This window comes from Fundulus heteroclitus, chromosome 20 (genome assembly GCF_011125445.2).
Source record: "Fundulus heteroclitus isolate FHET01 chromosome 20, MU-UCD_Fhet_4.1, whole genome shotgun sequence".
Classification (NCBI taxonomy): Eukaryota; Metazoa; Chordata; class Actinopteri; order Cyprinodontiformes; family Fundulidae; genus Fundulus; species Fundulus heteroclitus.
Window position 1 is genome coordinate 26108903 of NC_046380.1, and position 21035 is coordinate 26129937.

At 40.9% G+C, this 21035-nt stretch overlaps 2 protein-coding genes across 7 annotated transcripts; both read right to left on the minus strand.

Annotated features, from left to right (window-relative positions):
* Positions 1 to 408: 408 nt before the first annotated feature.
* On the minus strand, positions 409 to 12823 carry LOC105939080 (calcium-binding and coiled-coil domain-containing protein 1). 6 transcript variants are annotated; one of them, XM_012881115.3, is made up of 14 exons: positions 12715 to 12823; positions 12030 to 12179; positions 11851 to 11953; positions 10131 to 10333; positions 9792 to 10004; positions 8520 to 8668; positions 8359 to 8428; positions 7957 to 8211; positions 7761 to 7874; positions 7403 to 7498; positions 5237 to 5324; positions 5015 to 5157; positions 3385 to 3467; positions 409 to 1566 (listed from the first exon to the last, which is right to left on the minus strand). In XM_012881115.3, exons 2-14 carry the CDS (start codon positions 12159 to 12161, stop codon positions 1539 to 1541), a joined length of 1677 nt encoding a protein of 558 aa, XP_012736569.2. In that variant the 5' UTR covers positions 12162 to 12179; positions 12715 to 12823; the 3' UTR covers positions 409 to 1538. The 6 variants fall into 6 exon arrangements, with proteins under 6 accessions (XP_012736569.2, XP_021163530.2, XP_021163531.2 ...); XM_021307855.2 differs by having other exon boundaries at positions 7382 to 7498; XM_021307856.2 differs by lacking the exon at positions 7403 to 7498.
* A 1998-nt stretch (positions 12824 to 14821) lies between these two features.
* On the minus strand, positions 14822 to 19052 carry LOC105939086 (single-strand selective monofunctional uracil DNA glycosylase). The gene is made up of 2 exons (XM_012881122.3): positions 18643 to 19052; positions 14822 to 16978 (listed from the first exon to the last, which is right to left on the minus strand). The coding sequence occupies exons 1-2, from the start codon at positions 18928 to 18930 to the stop codon at positions 16448 to 16450; spliced, it is 819 nt and encodes a 272-aa protein (XP_012736576.1). The 5' UTR covers positions 18931 to 19052; the 3' UTR covers positions 14822 to 16447.
* Positions 19053 to 21035: the final 1983 nt, after the last annotated feature.

The following is a 21035-nucleotide window of genomic DNA, read 5'->3' on the forward strand; positions in this document are numbered from 1 at the left end:
GAAAAATAAACAGATAAAACATAAAAGGGGTTGTCTCTCAGCAGGATAATGATTCAAAACATATGATCAACAAAGAAATGGGTTCACCAGACACTAAATCTACTTTCTTCCATGAACATCTCAGTTTCTAGACGTGAATGCGAGTGACTGACAACCTGTGGGGTGAGCTGAAGAGAAAAGAGCAAGACAGGTGGTTCTTTGGACCTTCCACTAAGAACTTCAGCTAAGAACAGCTAAAAAACAACCAATGTTTTCAAATATAGACATGATAACAAATGCAGGTTTTAGCAGTTTTTCCTCTTTTATATGAAATAACTGTGTTGTGTTTCCACACTAAAAGTACCACCAATATTTTATCAGAGCTACTTTCTTGCCATTAGATCAGAAACTATGTCCTTTTTGGGTTTTTTTTTGTTTTTTACATCATTTTATACAAATATCAACAGAACATAAAAGGAAATGTACCCATCCCCTTTTTTCAAAAGTTGTAAGTTTTTTTTAATTTTGAAATCTAAAATTAGAAACAAAATTGTGATTTTTTTTTTAAAAATGTCAAGAAATCTTCTGCAGAAGCTATTTATCCAAAATTATTGGGAGGTTTTCCAAAGTTTATGTGACATTTGCGGCTCTAAACAACTTTTATTCAGCTGGACTGAGGGCAGAAACGGCTCTGTGGGTTGTAAAGGTTGCAGACTCCTGATCTACAGAGTCTAGATATTTACTGCAGGGGTGGTAATAACTGCGCCTATGATGAGTTAGGTAAAAAAAAAAAAAAAAAAAAAAAAATCATTCATGAGATTCCAAACTGACTAAATGCATTTAAATTAAATGTTATTAGTATAAGATTATTCTGCTGCAATAAAAGACTAATTTATCTTCACCTGTAGTCCTAACAAATCTGTCTGTATGTGAAGTCTTCCATGATGCACATCTCTGTGTACCGTCATATTCTTCAACAAAGCACAGAGAGCAACCAACATTTGCTGGTATTTTTTTACGAGGAACCCCGATCTTCCAAACACAGATTCCTCATATTACAAAACTGCAAACAGGCGTCCGTGTCCCTCCAGCCTGACTCGGTGCTCGGAAAGCTGAAACAGACCATTTCACACTTGACCGTGATCACACGCCCACGCATTTGACACGGTTTTAGGAGTCATGCTCTCATGTAAAAACCCAGGGGCCAAAATAGCACCAGAACACCACGCAGAGTAAGAAAGTCCGGCCAACGGCATATTTCTCACAGCGTTTGCCACACATTCACATTACAGCAAGGTTTAAGGCTGGAACACGGCGGATTGTGTTACAAGTACTAAAAGTCAAGTATCCTGAGACAGCTGTTTGTATCTAAGAGAGAAAAACATTTCTTGAATACGATCAAGTAAAGAAACTATTGGCTACACAGGAAAAAACAATTAAAGTGCATTTTCACAAAAAAAAAAGAAACAAATGCTCACTAACTGCTCATTGTTTTGATCTGATCCAAACAAATATTAGTGGCGGCAAAGCAACTTCATCGTCGTGTCTTCCTTGCTTTGTTACCACATTGGGGAGTCAGCCAGCTCACTGCAGAGAAAAAGAGATAAAAGTTTCACAAAGCGGACAGAGCATAAACAGGTGACATAACAAATCTCCAGCCTTGACCTTTGTAAGTCTACACCTAGGAACAAACAGTTATCATTGCAGCAAATTACGGTTCGAAACAGGGTATAAATCTCCCGCTCATCACTATAATTGATATCCCTGGGTCAATTGGCTATCACTGTGAATCCATAAATTCATGCATTGGTACATTTTCATCCATAAAGCTGTTTTTCTACTGCCACCGCCTTATTTATCCTGCTATATGTCACTTAAGCTAGTTTATACTCGACACATTGAGCTGGGCGTGCCAAAAGTGGCACAATTGGTCTGTCCCCGTCCCCACACATGGGCGCCACGCGCTGTCGCAGCACAAAGTCACGCACCTCCGAGTTTTCGTAACTTGGTACGGACCAATCGAGCAAGTTTCATTCTAAATGGGGGAATTCAAAGGAGCCCTCGCCGAGAAAGTTCGCCTGAACTGACATCAAATGGCCCAGAAGTTTCAAGCAGAAAAGAGCAAACACATTTTATTGGCATACTTTCAGGGGTGGGTTTATTGGCCAGGTTTGTGGGTAAAAACAAGGATTTTGACTTCTGTTTCCATCACCAGCAGCATCAATCAATTCTAAAACAACAACCCACATTATGTAAAGCTTTCAGTTTTTATTTATTAAAGCAAAATGTTTTTTTAAACTTTTCATTTAAAAAAGATCCCTGTGGACTTTACAGACAGGCTGTAAATAAATACAGCCATCTTTACACCTTTCTGTGTGCCACAGGTGAACATACCGTCTTCTTCTACGTCTCTAACCCTCCGTTTATGTCAGTTTAGCCGCTATAAACACACCAACTATTCCTTATGATTGTTTACAATACTGAGCGCGGCCATTTCGGGTTTGTGTGACGTGTTTCTTCCACATTTTGATGTATGTATGTTTAGGATCATTGTAGTATTGGAACACCCAAAGTGTGCTAGTTTTAAATATCTTGTTGATTTGCGAGGAAGTCATGCTTACAGATATTCCTCATTTATTATTCCCTCAACTTTGTATAATGGACCAGTATCACTTGGCAGCAAAACGGACCCTAGGCATAATGCTGCCACCACCATGCTTGATGGCTGGCCTGGCGCTTTTAGGTTTGAAAGTCTCACAGTGACACACCAAACATACATCTCATTATTGTGGCCAAAACTATCAATTATTTTCTTCTCTGAGCATTAAACTTTTCTCCAGAAGGAATTTTGCTCATCCATGTGGGCAGCAGAAAATTTCAGCCAAGCTCGACAGTGCTAAAGCAGAGCTTTATGTCCTGGTCTGCACCATCTGAATCCATGGTGACCTAAAATGAACTTTAGTGTGGACAGTGACATCTGGTGCTCCAGTATATTAGCAAATCCAAAACACCCATCGAAACCAGTAATGGATTGGACAAATCAGGCTTTTGAAAGGGCATTCCCAAAGCCCTGACTTCAAATCTGGTGGAAAGTTATGGACTCTGCATCCTGGGAAACACATGAATTTAACTTAATCCTTCAATTCTAACACAAACTGTGGTTAAATACCCAGGCATAAATATGCCTGAATGTTACTGATAGTTACAAAAAGCAAGTGGTTCAGGTGCAACTTCCTCAGAGACGTTTGACTAAAAGCCCCAGATTAAGTCTGCCGGTCATGGTCATGATGGCTGGATCCAAATTTATCGTCAAAACTGTCCATATTATAGACCCAGCCTCTACACAAAGATTTTATAAGAGAAGATATTCAGAAGAGCGTTAGGGTGTGGCTGGAGTTTCATCACCTCAGGACGGGGTTGACGAGTTCAGGCAGGATCAGCTGCTTATCTTCACCAGTTTGGGGTTTGCTGAGCTGCGTTTTTTCCTCCTGATTTCATAGACAAAAACCTTGTGTCAGAGCGTGTGACTCTGGCCAGTACTGCCAGGGTGAGAGTTACCAGCTCTTTATACCAAGCACACAAAAAGACCACTTTTTTTGCTTTGCTACAATGAAAACGAGCATACATAGCTATTTCTACATATTCAACTTTTTTCTGGGTTTTTACGGCACTAGAGGTTCGTTTTTCATACAGTAATGTTAAACTTAACTTTTGTAAAAAAAAAAAAAAACTGTCTCTATGTCCTGACAGTAAAATATGAGACAAATATGTGAAGAAAAATCAAGCTCCTCTGACTCCTTCCACTGGTTATAATGCCATTTGCAGAAATATATCACTCCCACTCAGAAACAACCAATCAGAGCCAGGAGGAGTGTCTTAGCAATGTCAATCATGCTACTAAAAGCATCACTATTGGCATTCCAGCTTATGGACAGTAATGTTCTTTTTTTACTCCTTACTAGTTATATAAGTAACCACAAGAGGGTGGGGTGGGCATCCTTCGCAGTCAATTTTAGTGCCAAAATTCATCTAATGAGCCTAAACATTCCTATGACTTGTGAAACAACGGTGGCTGCAGTCACCAACTTCCTGTAGCAGCTAGCTGTGCTGCAGTGCTAAATTTATCACACGCCTAAACAGGGACAAAAATGGGAATGGTTTTAGCAGTGTCATTTTTATTTCTCTCTTCCTCTACAACAGTATTGCAGATAATAAAATGATTGTATAGAATAGAACAATAACATGCTCTTTGCTGCTGTTTGGAGACTGTTTAGTTAAGTTGCTATATCCTTAAAAGCTAACTGTCTGAGAAGGCAACTAGTGCCAAAAAAAAAAAAAAAGAAGAAAATGTTTTTAGTTCCAGCTCCAAAATATACCCATGTTCCTTATATATATATATATATATATATATATATATATATATATATATATATATATATATATATATATAGAGAGAGAGAGAGAGAGAGAGAGAGAGAGAAGAGAGGAGAGAGAGACGAGAGAGAGAGATCGCTACGTAGCTCGATAGATAGATCGATTCGCTCGCTCGTAGTCGCTCGCTCGCTCGCTGCTGATCGCTCGCTATCGCTCGATCGTAAATCGATAGCATCGCATAGATATCATAGATGTCACTTCTGTGCACTGGAGGCCAGACAATTTACTATTAAATTTTAATAAGATAGCTATTAAGACTGCTGAATATAGCCAACTTATGTGAACTTAGAAGCAGTTGCTAATCATAAACAATGTCAGTTTTTGGTTATTTTAAGTTTTTTTCTTATTACACATTTTTTGCTTTATTAAATATTTTCACACCACGCACGCAGACAGGTTTGTCTTGCCCTGACCCGTTTCTGCAGCAGCCCTAAACCCAGGTGTTCAACAATGAAAACTGGGGCAAACACTCATGAGACAGCAGCGCTTGAGGAATCTCTTGAGACAACAGTCAAATATTTACCCACTCAGATTGCGTGGGTAACCCTAATGCAGGCGGTGTGAATGGTTGTTTGGTTTACGGCTGAATAGGCAGGCATACCTGTGCGTCAACGGAGGAGTCGTCGCCTTCGCTTTGGTTGAGAGTCTCAGCTGAGACCTCAGAGTTGATGCTTTCCTCCAGGGAGAAAGATCTAGGGGGCTCTGACGAAGCGAGCGCCTCTTTCTCAGAGGAGCAACCAGGAGCTGTTGAAACAGACTCTTTATTTAATGCTTCTTAGAATAAAGTTACTGGTCCAGTGCATGAAAACCATTATTAACTTACAGATGCATTTAGCAGCTGTGCCGTTTGATTTAGTTTCATGCCCAATCCCCAGCTTCATGTCCAGCTGACGGATGCAATTCACCAACTCCTGGATGTCACAACCCACAGATTTTAAGAGCAAACAGAAAAAAAAACTTCCAGCAGTGAAAGAAACACACACTTTAAATTTTTTCTTTCCTCGACAAAAACACCCAAACCAGCATGCAGAACTTCTCACACTCAAAAAAAAAAATAAATAAATAAAATAAAAGGGTACAAAATCTAACGTTTTGATTAGTTCTATTTTATGTAAGCATCAACTATTTAATGTTGGCTCTATTTTAGGTTAGCAACATCTATTTTATGTTAGGTCAATTTTATGCTAGCAACATCTATTTTAGACTAGCTCTATTTAATATTAGAAACATATATTACATCTTTGCTCTATTTTCTGTTAGCTTCGTATCCTTGATTTAGCAACATAGCATGTTGGAGTTAGCGACATAGCATGTTGCTAACTCCAGGATAGGAAGCATTTGCTTTCAGACGGGGATTTTGACCCAGTTAATGCAGCTAAAAGGTCGCTCATTAAACTGAAATATATATGCTACCCTCTCTACCACACATTTTTTATTTCAAATTGAAAAAAAGGCCTCATTCTGCTTAACTTGTCTGAAGCTAGCTAGTGCTGATTGTTAAACTTTGACAGCGAATTACTGTCTGTAATTAAAGAAAACGGTTTTATGTCAGGTTTTTAGTTTTAAAATGCAACATTTTGAAGATTAGCAACTGGCTTTGAAGATTTTTCCTTAGCCTTTCAGAGAAAACATGATGCCTTATTTGGAGCACAAATTGGTAACATTTTTGTTGAAAACGGGTAAATGTGTCAAACATTCATTAAATAAATTTGTTGTTTTCAATGATTTTTCTTTTTAGGATGTTTTGTAAAAACCAATGAGGACCAGATGGAGATGGTCCCGGGGACACATTAGATGCTCCGGCCACATCTTAATCTGCAAATGACCTCGTAATTAAACATTTAAAATGTAATCAAATACAATTAACAATGCTATAAATTTACAGTAAATTAAAAACTTAATTCAAGAACATTGTAGTCAATATTGTACTATAGTAAAGAGCTTAAGAAAGTAAAGACAGAGGGGAAAACAAGCATTGGAAACCAAAACAGGGGCACAACTGTGTTTATAGTGAGATAATGTCCGTTTCGCTTCCAGTTTACAGGTGGGTAATCCAGGTTCAGAAAGTACAGAGATTAGTTCCAACCATTTGCACTTCTAGCTCCACAGCTAATATAAAATCACCTGGTTAAGTGAACAGGAAGAAGAAAAAACTGGCAAGGTTTTTACTTTCTGTAGCCGGATTTACCCTCCTCTGCCAGATTAAGGCCCACTGGGACATTGAAGGGTTTAGAAATACATCTGTCACCAATATGTTTTACAACAATAAGGGGGCAAAGGTTTATGGAATCTCTTTGCTGAGATGTTTCTCATTTGATATATTTGGATAATAAGAAACCAATTTATAGGCCATCAGTTAGGACTAAACAGTCTGTGCTTGGATTGACAAGGGGCTGTTTTCTAAAAACTGACAGATTCCAGTTTTCTATGCCTTTTTACAACTTAATATCTTCAATTTTATTTTATGAGCCTCATGTCTTTCTACTTTTTTATAGACAATTCATGGACTATAATAGTCAATTTCGTATCTATAGCCCCCTATGAAAAAAAGGCTTATTGAGGGGGAAAATGCCGTGTTAGACTCTTAAACCCCTGACTGTATTTTCAGTCCTTGAACAACTATCTGTACTAAACTGATAAAAAGGTTTTTTTCCACTGGAACACAGCATGGAGATTTCTCTATGTTGTTGGTAATTAATTCAACTGTCTGCTGGGCCTCATAGTAGAAGGAAGCACACAGAAATCATGGCGTATTTAGCTACATAATCTACAGGAGCACCACAGTCATTTCTGCATGCTGGCAACCACACGAGGAGAAGAACTAAACATCACGGCTTTTAGAACAACGCGTCCAAGCAAAACCAACAACTGATATGTAAAGGCACAATGGCATGCTTCTGTCATGGAGTATGAAACATGTGATGCTACATTAGACTGAAACACGTATTGCGGTGAATGCCTGAGTTACTTTGTGGTGATTAAACATTGCCTGCTTGTGCAGTTGTTCCTGCTCTCTGCCTTTCTGGGCCTTTCTCAGAGCGCCTTTCAGCTCCTGCAGCTCTCGCTTGGCATTGCTTAGCAGCCCCTGCAGAGAGAACAGCAACTTTACACCCTCTGACATCTGACATGGCCCCGCCTCCTGTCCCGCTGATCACATGACGATGTGGGGAAATGTTTACGCACTGTTCATGGAAGCTCTTCTATTTGTGCCAGCGTGGCATGCTTCTCCGGTTTCCAAAACACATTCTGAGTAACCGATTATGTGCAATGCTCAAATCGTGTTTTGGGCTTGAGGGTGTTTGTGTGTTAGATGGCGCTCTGACATTTGTCGTGTGCTGCTTGCTTACTTTTTCCCTCCCGAGCTCTGCCTCCACGTTGTCTTGTTCTGTCCTCTCCTCCTGGAGCCACTCCTCCTTTCTCTGAAGCTCACATTTCAGATCCTGTAGTTTCTTTTTATCAATCTGCACCAAGAGAATGAATAAAAGCCGGGTTGAGAACAAGTCTGGGTCGGCCTACATGGACCAGGTAATCCTGGACCTTCACCTCGGCTGCATGCCTGTAGGCCTCCCTCTCGAGTGCCCAGGTGGCCCGCTCCTCCCTGAGGGCCAGGTCCTGGTCTGACAGCTGCAGGGTAAGCTGCGCCACCTGCAGCCGGGCTTGGTGCAGCTCAGCGTGGGTGTGGCTCCGTTGGACACTCAGGTCTCGGAGCTCTTTGCGCAGGCCCTCGGCTGCATGGTCGCTGGCTTCCAGCTGCTCCTGCAGTCCTCGCACCTCTGCAGCGGAAGCATCGATCTCCGCCTGTCGAACAGATGAAGGCTTTTTAAAACGCTGATGTGAAACGGGCTTTTATCATCGGTGCTGAAGAGTTGTAGCCATCTACATCTGGCCTGGTCACTTGTTATTTTCACAATGAGACTAAGCTACCCTGCGTGTTTCATGAGCTACCTGCAGGGATTTTCTTTTCTCCTCGTCGTGTTTCATCTGAGTGGACATTTTCTTCATCCTTTCTTTCAGCCTGTGATGGCAAACGTAAAGCTAGTTTTAGTTCCAAATGATAAAACAGAGTCACATAAATGTTTCCACCGACACGTGTTTCAGATTCTTGCCTTTGCAGCTCCGTGGTTGCCTGTTCTTCTCTGTCAGCCAGGACCTTGAGTTCACTCTTCAGGTCTTGGACTTGCTGCTGGTTCTCAGTCTTTTCGGCTCCAAGTTTTCTCAGCTCAGTGCTCTGGATTTCCTGACTGTATGTCGCATCCTTTCGGCGTTACAAATGATTGATTATTTTTTTAGAAAAGTGCTCCCATCGCTTGAAATTCACCACCTTTAACCATGTTAACGCCACAAACCTTAACATGTTTTATTGAAATTTTCTTTAATCAACTGATGAAGTTGTAGTTATCCAAAGACTGAGAATTGAAAGGAAATGGATGCATGGCTTTCAAATTAGAAATAGCCTTTAGAATACTTTGTAGAATCGCTTTACAAGATAGTTGCAGCAGCAAGTCTCTGGAGTAGTGTATATATCAAACTTGGACAGCCAGAAAGTGAAATTCTTGTCCATTTTCTGTCCGTAATCAGTCAGAATGGGTGGAAACCATGTCTGACAATCAATGTTGAAGTCTGAACACGTGTTTAAAGTCTTTTTCAGCTTCTAACTCTGTTTTTTTTTCAGCCTCTCTGTCTCTTTTAAAAAGAGATCCTCCCTCAGGAAGATGACCATGTTTCGCTATGGGGATGGTGTGTTCATTGTGAAGAGCAATATTAAGTTTTCCAAACTACAAATGGGACTTTTTATGGCTTTCTTCTAAACAATTGGTTTCATCGAGTCCGTCTTCCATAAAAGCCAAAGTTGTGGAGTGTACGACAAACACACTAACGCACGGTGTTAGCAGATTCCACTACCTGAGGTGCCGATTCGAGCTCTGTTCAGTATGTCTGAGTCATCCAAAGCTTGGGTATTGTTTATTAATGCTTTAAACTTCCCCACAGCTTCCTCCCTCACCTGTCTGCCGTGATCCTTGGTCTTCATGTTGCTGTCTGTCCACTAATGCTCTTTAACAAATCTCCGAGTCCTTCAAAGAGCTTCACTCACACACAGGCTTCTGACTGATCATTATTTGTAAGATTCTTGGTATCTTTTTCCATCCTCTTCACAATCAGGAACTCATTTGTGTTGATGTTGTCACACAAAGTCTCACTTAAATACATTCGAGTTTGTGATGGTAACATGACCAAATGGGAAAAGGTAGATGGGATGGGGACATTTTTGCAACGGCATTCATCACATCTTTACGCTGCAGTTTATACGTATTTGTGTTTAGTTTGTGCATAAAGACTAATGTGATTAACTGTCTAGTGTCTATGTTAACTCTTCTTACCTTGTGTCTTTCCTCCAGCCTCTTCAGCATCTCACAGCTCTGTCTCAGGTTGTCTCTGAGTTCAGTGATCTCTTCCTTTATTGCCTCTCTCTCCCTCTCCCACTCAGATCTTGCTCTCTGGCAGGCTTCTTTTTCGTTCTCCGCCTCTCTTTTGGCTTCATCCAGAGCTCGCTGTAGAGCCGTCTGCTTTTTGAGGCTCTGCTCCAGCCGACTCTGGTGACAACAGGGAGAACGTTTAATCCCTTTCACAGAAACCAGAGAACCTGCGAAGCTTGTAACGCTGGTGTTCCTCCTCGTCTGTTATCATTGCAATGAAAGGAGGAGTTTCCCCTCCCTCACCTGCAGCAGTTGAGCCCTGGGGATGACCAGCAGCAGCTCCTCTTCTCCATCTTCCTCGTCCTGTTCTTCTTTCAGGGTCTCCAGCTCCTCCAGCGGCTTGGGGGCACAGAAAGTGAACGGACGACTGCGAGCACAAACCCTCCCCATTTTATCCACGTAAACAAACTGGTACTCCGCAGAACTTGGGCGAGGCAGGTAAGACGCTGCAGAAAGAACATCAACTCTTATGGTTTTACATCAATATAACCCTAAACATTAACGGATTAATAGATAAAAAGTCAGTTGAGCTGAATATTGTTACAGTAGTTAATTTCAGTTCAAAGAGCTGCATTTTGTTTTGAAGACTGTGTAAAAGAAGCTAACCCTTTAACACCAAGTGTTCCTGAAACCTCTACCTCTTTAACAAAGTTCATACTTTCCTTAAGACTCTTCTGTATCAAGCTACGTATATTTGACATTTCTATTAAAATTCAAACGACTATTTAAATGTTTTATGAGGTTTTATAATGTACAAAAAAAATTAATCTTGTAAGTTATGATAGTTACAAGACCACAAAAGACTGATGCGTCAAATATGACACAAAGAAAAGGAAAAGCGGAAATCAGGCAGTGTCTCAAACATTTACTTTTTGGCACCATGAGAGACAGCATTTGGTTCTTTGCCCTCACATAAACCTATGTTTCTGGATGACATGTTGAAGGAATCCTTATAAAATATATTAAATAGAATGCAGAAAATAACATTTTATAGTCTCTCTCTCTCTCTCTCGCTCTCTCTCTCTCTTTAGATAGATCACAGTGTCAAGTACCTAAATATATAAAAACGTGCCAAATCTAACATTACAACACTAAACACTTTTGATACAAAATTTTTGAGACACCGTCCTCTTTTATAAAGGGAAAAACTTGTAACCGGAGTAAATATGTTTTCAAATATAAGTTACACATTCACTATGACAAATCAGTATGCTATTTAAGTGTAAAACTGGATTTTTTTGTGTTGGGTTGTTTTGTTTTGTCACAGTTCAGCCCAAGACGAATCAGAGATCTATGTTTAAAGTAGTATTTTAATTTCCACATGTTTCTTTTTAATCTCTGGAAGTAATATTAACAGTTTTGAATGGCCCAGCTGGAGTCCCTTGTGTCAATCTCAGATTCTGTGGAGGGAGCTAAAGATTAGGGTGATGGTAAGGAGGCCTCAAAGGCTTAGAGGAGCTCATCACCAAAGATAAATAATCAAGACGCAAGTGGAAACATGCAAAAAGTTGCTCCACTATTGTAAAAATTGTTTGATTGCTGTAATTCCAATACATTTTTTTCTACGTTGATCATGAAAAAGAGTATTAATCACTTTCTTAATATAAATAGAAATATAAATAAATCTCCCTAAATGTTACGTATTTTACTTTGTTTCATCTTTTTCAAGATGTCCGTCTCATTTCCCATCAAAGGCAAATATTTTTGTTGAATAAAAGTGATTTAAAATGTAAATCTGCCAGAGGTATGGATAATTTTGGGTTTACCCATAAGTATGAAAACTAATAATAATAAAGTCTACATCTTTGTTAACCTCAAGTGACTGATCATCCTTACAAGATTTTTTCCCATGATTTAACTGAGCCCTTCACGCTGGTGAACTATGGATACAAATACAGTCCGACTATATTGAAGCAGAGTGTAGTGAGAGCTGCTGCAAATAGTTCAGAAATTGAATTTATACCCTGGAAAACTGCCCAGTAGTCAACGCTGGTTCCCTCTGTGTAGCCTTCAGGGACAGCAGCCCATGTGTAGGTGTGATACTCTTTGACTGACGACCAGCCCATCTGTCGCGGGACACAAAAAGACATCATAAAACATCCCACATGTCACTCATGTCGGTGCTAAAGTGGGTCAATGTACCTGGAAAATGCCTATCCAGTCACTGCTGCTCCACCGATGCTCTGATGTCAGGCTGTAGTGGCACTCAACCCTGATTTGGGGGAAGTACAACTGTCCCACATTTCGAAACACCACTCCGGGCTGTTTATCCATAAGTAACAGGAAGGTTCGCTGTTGAGGAAGAAAACACACATGGGTCCGATTTGATGTGCTCCGGTTTCTCTCCGGATGAGAACAGCTGATGAAAGGTGATAGCTGAGCTCAGGAATGCAGCTGTGTGCTCACAACACTGGCCACTCTTGGCTCAGCAGTATGTTTCAAAGCAACAAGCTCATATACACTATAGGAGCTCAGTAATAGCAAAATGTTGGGATCCTGTTTAACACTTCAAAGGTGAGGGATAAAAAATATGATAAGAAAGATGCTTCAGATTTTGAAGAATTATTGTGAAATGCTTATTACTTAATTGAAAGTATATAGTAGTCTAATGATTTCTACCATTAAAAAAAGTCCCTAAACTCCTTTGAGTAAGCACATTCAAAGGAAATCTTTAAGAAAATATGCATTTTAATGCTTAACACCATTAAAATTATGTCATACTCGATTACCAGAGTTCCACAAAGTTAAAAGTGTCACTTTAAAACCCAATCTGGGTGTTAGGTTTTCTTTTAAATGGCAGAATTTAGTACTGAACTCTAAATCTTACCTTAATCTGTTGAGAAATTTATGCCCTCAACTCCTCGTGAGAGATCCGGCCGGGCATCAGTCTGGAGAAAGTGATGAGCAACTCAGTCAGGTGCAGGAGGTTTCACAACATCTCCTGGACCATGTGGAGCCCGGATTAACATCACAGATGCTTAGGGAATTATGGGAGATGTAGTAGATGGGTGCATTGCTTGCATGGGGGCAAAGTGACTCTCCAGACTTCAAGTCCCAGAAAAGAAAACATATCCTGAGCATGTGCTGCGTGTGGTTTGGGTATGTTGCAATAATGGGAGGCTGTGGAGGCCTGGGGAAATAATATTCCTAAAGTGTAATGTTACTAATAATAACAATGACATACAAATACATAAACTCATTTAAACGTTCTTTTGTTTTCTATATTTATAGGTATAAAAGTCTTGCTTTTTTTCAGTACATAATTTTCAAGTTTCGTGTTCATGATCAACACCGCATTTATTGCATTTATTGCGACTGTTCTAGAATGTTGTTCCCACGTTGGACACTAGAGGGCAGTATAGCGGCACCGGACAGTGACGGTGCTGTTTTGACAGAATAAAAAAATATACATTTAGGTTTTATCAGAACACATAGATGATGGTTTTTTAAATGATTTTTACTCAGAAATTTGGCATTTAGTTCTTGTTAGCTATGATTGTTAGATATGATTAAGATGTAATAAAAAAAATAAGAAAAAAGGAATGCTTTAAAACAGGTTTCCTTCAATACATATTCTTAAAACTAGTGTATCACTTATGAAGACATTTTTTATTATTATTTTATTATATTGATACAATTAACTTCTCCTAAGTATTAAGTATTCATCTTATTAGACAGAATTAATATTTAATAATACATTTATGACAATGGTGTCCAAACTGTTTACCAGGTAACCCTGGTCTGCAAAAATCATTTTGTTTTTTAAATAAAACCCCACAAAAACAACCTTATTGTGATGATTTATTCTCTTTTTTTATTTTTTGCTGTTGTTTTTAACTGCTCCGCAATAAACAAACAATATCTTTAAGAAATAAAGTAATAATATTTCTCTAAAACAATTGTAAATCATTGTAGATCTGATACATTTGAATGTTCGCTCTATACAGAGAAAAACAAATGATGGCCACGATTTTCCCTGTCCAGAGATATTCTTCAGTGTTTTCTCAGCAATGAGGAGATGGATCGTTCTTTTTCTAAAAATGCTAGTTTTGGTTAGCCAAGTTGAACGGATGGGTGCCCCCACGTCTGCTTTTAAATAAAGCCGCTGGATGTCACAGGAAAGCAAAGAACATGGTTATTAAAAGACAAATATATTGTGTTCTTCAAAATATTTTAGATTTTCAGAAAATTATTTAATTTTTCTTGTTTTGAAATGTCTCAGGTCAATGAAATATTTGTCCTAAAAAACATTAAAAAGTATCAACCAACTGTGCTGGCTGATTAAAATTTGTAAAATTTTTGAAAAGCCACACAAAATCATTCAGAGGGCTGTAAATGCAATTTTTAACCTGGACTGTCCTGACTAGAAGCTAGGCTGATGCTTGTTGGACATGAGAATATATTTTTACACGATGACAATATGAAATATAACACCTTAACAAAAAAATTAAAAATTAACATAAAATGAAAAATTTCAAGATCTGAAGCTTGGTAGCAAAACCCCTGCAAGATATAGAACCCTAAAACAGTAGTGCAGAAACATAAAACAACTACATTCTTAAAACCAAACAAATATACCAAGAAAAAATTGGAACAGAATGATCGAAAATTGCTGCTTATAATAGTCTCAAGTGTGTAACATTTGTTTCCAGAATTGTTTTTTTTATCTGAAAAGGTTCAAGTTAAAAGGCAGAGTAAAAAAAACACTGAGATGAACTGTTTCATAAAGAAAATTTAGTGCAGCGGACACAAACAGCTGTCATGGCAGACGCTCGCTCCATCAGTGGAGCAGATCAGGGACTGGGGTTGAGTTTAGGAGCAATTCTAGGTTATGTTATATCAGGAGTGTAACTGAGCCAATGCAGCGAAACTGTCATTTTTAGGGCTGTCGTGGGTCGTGTTTTAATCAATAAACCACCAGAATGGACACAGAGTCTAATGGATGCCCTAATTGGACAAATAGCATTTATTATCATTTCCATTTGCAGCCCTAACAGGTCAGTGAGCCTTTACTAACGCACAAAAAAAAAGGAAACAGAGTCTCCTCTTAGCCTGAGCTTCAGATATCCAGAGAAAGAAATAAATATTTCATCCCCTGCTGATATTTCATCCCCAGGCCCAAAACATCTTGCTTTGGCAAGATGTTTTGGGCCTGTCACGCTAAAATATTCCTCCAAGGTGGTTCTATTCAAGGTTTGAAGGTACTTTCCCCCGTCCCTTTATTTCATGAATGTTTTTCCACCTACATCCTTGCTAAAGTCCTTCAGGTCAAGTGAAGTGTGTCTCTTCCTCCACAAATGGCGGATAAAGTTGCTGCCAAACAGCCAGATTTTGGTCTCATCTGACTACACCGCGCTCGGCCAAACCTTTTCTCAATCATTTGGATTGTTCACTGGCAAACTTTAGATGACGAGTTTTTTTATTCCTGTGTGTTTTTCTTGCACAACTCCCAAACCTTTTCAGGCTCGTGTCTCTAGAATTCCTCTGTTCATTTACAAAATGGAAAATACAAAGGTTCACAACACATTTATGGCATATATTAAACACGGAAGCCTGAAGGAGAGGAGGGAGGCAAGGAAGGAAGGAGGCAAGGATAAGAAGAAAGGAAGGACACCAATAAGGAATTGAGTTAGGACATAAAGATGGAGTAACAAAAGGAAGGAAGGAAAGACACAAGTAGGAAAAGAGTAACGGCACATGGAAGGATAGAAAGAAGGGGAAGGAAGGAAGAACACAAAGAATGAAAGAAAGGAAAAAAAGTAAGGAGATAAGGGAGGACTAGGGAACAAGGAAGCCAGGCCAAAAGGAAATAAGGAAAGAAAGGATCGAACGATAGGTGACCCAAAGATGGAAAGAAAGTAAGGACACAAGGAAGGAAGAAAGGACAAATGGAAGAAGATGGAAGCAAAGGAAAGAAGGACACCTGGAGTGAAAAAAGGCAGGAAAGACAGGCTGAAAGAGTTGGAAGGGATTGAGGTTTTAGGTGCAATAACACAAGGAGAGAGGGAGGGAAGGAAAGACACAAAGAAGGAAGGAAGGAAGGAGTGAAGGAAACAAAGAAGGCATTAAAAGTTAGGAATGGAGGCAGGACACAAGGAAGGTAGGCGGCAACTTTTAGACATTGGGATTGGGGGATAATGTCTGGAAATGCAAACACATTTCATGTTCTCATTTTCTTCACCATGCTTATCCAGACCTAGAGGACACGCCTAGAGGAGGCCTCTGCCGACCAGCGACTAGAGATGCACCATCCAGTTTCTCCTTACCGATACCTGGGCTGAACGAATGAAGCGTGTACCACGCCATGTGTGAGTGAAGGCATCAGTCGTAACATAAACATCGTTTAAAAAAGACTCAGCATTCTCTTTAGCGTGGGGCTTTAGGAGCTTATTTAAGTTTGTGGGGTTGAGTTTATCGACTTTATCACCGTCATCCCTTGCAAATTTCCGCGTTGCAGAGTTTTCATGTTGAAGTTGGACGGTAAGGCCAGCGTTTTCCAGCAGCTCTTCGTCCCCTCGTTAGTCATCAGATTGCTGCGGAGGAGGCTCAGAGGAGGCTCGTTAGCTGCTGCTCAGCAGGGGGAGGACCTCCAGTTCTGCCAGCTTGGCTTTAGCCACCTCCTCCCAGCCCTTATTGGCCAACGGGTTCCTGGGCGACGGGTGCATGATGCCCTCGACCCGCACCTTCACACCTTCAGCGGACAGCGCCCGCCGCGCCCTCTGCTCCGCCACCTTCCCCACGCCGATCACCATGGAGACGCCCAGCGCCGCCACGGCTTGGCAGAGCGCCGCGTCGCACAGGGACAGCAGGGCCTCCCGTTTGTCCGCGGGCAGCTCGGGGGGCGTCAGGTTCTTGCCGCTGGCGCTCATGAAGATCAGCGGGCAGAGGTTGTGGACGAAGCAGTGGCGGAAGAACTGCTCGGGCTCGCCGCACAGCTTCCTGAAGAAGCCCCAGAAACGAGCGCCGCTCACTTCGCTCTGGGTGCAGCCGAGGCCCAGGATCCGTCTCTTGGGGTGCTCCTCGGCGGGGCGACCGACCTCCCCTGTGATCTTCAGCCAGTCGGTGACTGACTTCACCTCACCGAAAGGGACCTGAAACAGACGGTAGCATTGATATGGTTTAACCGTGTATTAGATCACGTTAGGTTGCCTTAATGTACGATTGTTCATTGGGTTTAGCTCTGGAGTTTGACTGGGCCATTCTGACATTAGCATGGTTTGATCTAAACCATCCCTGTACTTCTGTGTGTTTAGTGTCATTGTCTGGAAGGCACGGACCGCGGAACCGGTAGGCCCGGTAGGACCGCGGCCCTACCTACTTTTGATGATCAAACATGTAAAATAATATATATAAATAAAATTAAATTATTCAATAGCTATTTTTTCAAATGCACAGTAGTCTATGGCAGCAGCATCATTCTCCAATGAGAAAGCAATAAATCATCCCATCTAAAAATGTATTGGCTGATTGTGTCATGTTATGTAAACAAAAGTTTTGCTGCTTATGACCGCTACTTCGTTAGCTTAGCTAGCTTTAAGGCTGTGTCCACTGCAAGTGCTGAGAGGTGTTTCTCGTCCCTCCGTCGCATCAAGACTTATCTGAGATCAACAATGACCCAGAAAAAGACTAAATAGCCTGATGTGCGCCCACACACACAGGGATCTTTTGACCACAGTGGATGCTTTGAGGATAGGACTTCATCCAGCATAATGACAGAGGGGGACACTTTTTCGGGAATATTTAGAGCAGGGGTGAGTTTGACTTTTCTTTTTAATGTATTTTTATTCTGTAAATATTGTTAGCTGTAATATAATGATTGTAAGTGGAAATAAATCCGGGGCGTGTGTGCTGGAACGTCAAAAAAAAAAGTTAAATTTGGTGCCGATTTTAATTATAACATGGCAGACACATTTATCATGCTCAGGGACCACAGCCTATGAGAAAGCAATAAATTCTGGTGTCTAAAAATGGATTAGCTTGTCTTGTGTCATGTGACGCAAATCAGTTGCGTGATCAAGGAGATGCTGGTGTTTTATGTGTATGCAGGCGCGTGCGAATGTGATGGGTACTGGTATTGTGAGGATTGCCTGATGGGCCCGACCAATTTGAAATGCGTTCCGCGGTCCATGCTGGAAGGTGTCCCTCCATCCCAGTCGAATGCTTTCTCAGCCTCTAGCTGGATCTCATCAAGGATCACCCTGTATTTACACGTAGCTCCATCCCATCTTCCCTGCCTCTCCAGAAACAAAGCATCCCATCAGCATGATGCTGCCACCACCATGTTTCACTGGGGACGGTGTGATTGGGGCCCAGCTCCTCCACAGTCTAAGGCTCTTCTTGTCTGGTCTCTCGGTTAAGTTGGATACCCACGTTTTGGTAGTTTATCTGTGCCGTAGTCTTTACATCTTCCAGTGACGGACTGAACAGCGCTCTGTGGTTTTCTTTAAACTTATCTAATCTCTATTGTTCCCTAACGCACCTCTGAGACCTTAAACACACAGCTGCATCTACTGAGATTAAATAACACCTAGATAGACTTATATGAGGGGTATCCAGCTTTTGGGTGGCGAATAAAAAAATGCACGCCACACTTTTCAGATTTGTATTTGTAAAAAACAAAAAAAACAAAAACAAAAAAAAAACACATTTATTCTATTCAATAATTTTCCTTCTTCACACGTACTATTTTGGTTTGTTCATATAAAACTTCATTACAATACATTAAAGTGTGGTCTCAATAGTTTCCCTGACTCACCCCGGTCTGTGCCATGCCGAAAGGTCCGGGGTTCATCCCCAGGAAGAGGACCTTCTGCCCGGGCAGACAGTACTTCTCCACGTAGCAGCGGTGGGTGTCCCAGGCGTACTCCAGCGGGTTGTAAACGTAGCGGACGGGCTCTCCGAAGGTGAGCCCCCGCAGGAGGGCGTTCAGCTCCAGCTCAGCCTGCAGGAACCTGGAGGAGGGGGTCCCAGCTGCGGACTCAGAGACCCCATCCCGGGAAGCTGCGAGCGGCGTTTCGCTCCTAGACGTGCCGCCATCCGACATGTTGATGCAAGTCGCTCAAACGCGCGTTAATTTATGTTTTATTTTTATCTATGTTATGAGACCCGACACCCGAAAACAAAGCGTCAACAGTTTCTTCCTCTGCTTCCGCGCGTATCGCCCACATCGCGTTGCTGCCATCTGCAGGAATGTCGGTGCAATGACAGCAAAGACGATCTTCACGCTGTCAGACGCCTTTGTTCTTCTGCTGGTGTACAAACTTTGCACGGTGGCCCAAAAAGAGGAAATTGAAAAGGGACAATATTTGGTTTAGTTTTTGCGATTTAAACAAACGCAAGATTATTTATATAGGATTTTTCCCCCCTCAGCAATACATTTTTCGTTCAATATTAATATGAAACTAAGCAGATAAGCTGTACAGTTTTTTTCTCTCTCTTCTTGGGTCAAACATTTTCTGTTTTTCTGGTCAAGAAAATGTTTTTATTCTATTTGCAGCAAAAAAAACGAGGACGTTCATTAAATTTAATGACCTACTGCGCCCAAGTCTGCATTCATGGGGGGGGGGGGGGGGGGGGGGGGGGGGGGGGGGGAAAGCTGCTGGATGTTTGAGGGCCATACTTTGATTGTAAAGAAAATACTGATTCGCACCAGTTTTTATTTAAGATATACAATTTTCCAATAAAAATCTCCTAAAAGAGGATTTAAAAAAAGTTCCCTCTACATATGCTTCTATTTGCTGGAGGGATAAATTTACTCTATTCTTCAACCACAGTTTGCATCAAGAAATTATTCAAAGAGATGCACTTTGGAGACCCCTGCTTTAAATAGCTATCTAATAAAATGCAATTTATAGCAAAGTTAAAGAAAATTACCAGCCACAGACTATTTTTAAGCCTTGCCACAGAATAAAAACAATGATCCGATAATACGGGCCGAAGCCTTAACCAGGACAGAGCAGCAGCAACTATCCCACCGTGGATCTGATTGGAAAAGAATAGCTGCAGCTGGTTAGATCTAGCAGATAGAGGGGGGACTCTTGGATGCTGGCGCTAAGGGCAGGAGGCAAGCCACTTTAAACACAACAAAACCACCAACAGTCAGACTCTGCAGAAACAACTGGGGTCGTACAGTTGAGGACTGGTGTAGTTATCTATTGATAATCATTGTCATGACCAAGATTGTTCGGGACATCTGGAAATGGAACTGTCTAGGTGAACACTACCTTGAGTTTAGGGCCATGCCAACTATAAAGCATCCTGAGACCGTTCTCTCTCTCTCTCTCTCTCTCTCTCACACACACACACACACACACACACACACACACACACACACAAATATTATATTTTCCACACTCTCTTCATATTTTTTTTTCAGGCTTTTGAAGACTGGATAGAAACCCTGAGATCAGACCACTTGCTGGTAAAATACATCTTTGTACCTGTAGATAAAACATGGGATCCTAATCTGGAAAAACAGTCTATATTTGTATAAAAAAGACCCTTTGCAGTAGTGATGGGTCGATGAGGCGTCATGAAACGTTTCGACACATTGCAACTCTGTGCCGGTACTGTGCCGATACTGTGTCACTGAATACTGACACCTGCTGGACCTTAAAAATCCCTACAGGCAACCTGGTTGACAGAGTTAACTGACACTGATTTGATGACCAAGTATACACAATACAATTTAAATCATTGTATGTTGCATTGTATTATTTTATATTTTCATTTGAATTAAACATATATTTGATTTTTTTTTAGATACAGTCAATAAATAATGTGAAGGAGGATGCTTGTGGACTGGCTTTTTTATTTTTTTACAAATGGTTGATCGGGCGCTGTGTTTAGTTACCTGACTGATATCATCTGTTCTGAAATCGGAAATGCTAAGTATGACAAAGGGAGGAAAAACTACTCAGAGTAGCAACTTTCTACTCAGTGTAGATCAGCCGTTTTTTTCTGAAACGACGCTCAGAACAAAGACACACAGCGCAACCCGCCCAACCAAAAAAGCGTTGCAGAACCCATCCATCAGTGGTGCGCTCCGATCAGCACCTGGCGCTCACAGAGCGAGACTGTGGTACAACACCATCACACCAGAGTTGCAAAATAGTTAAAAATTAACCATTATTAACCATTATTTTGTTT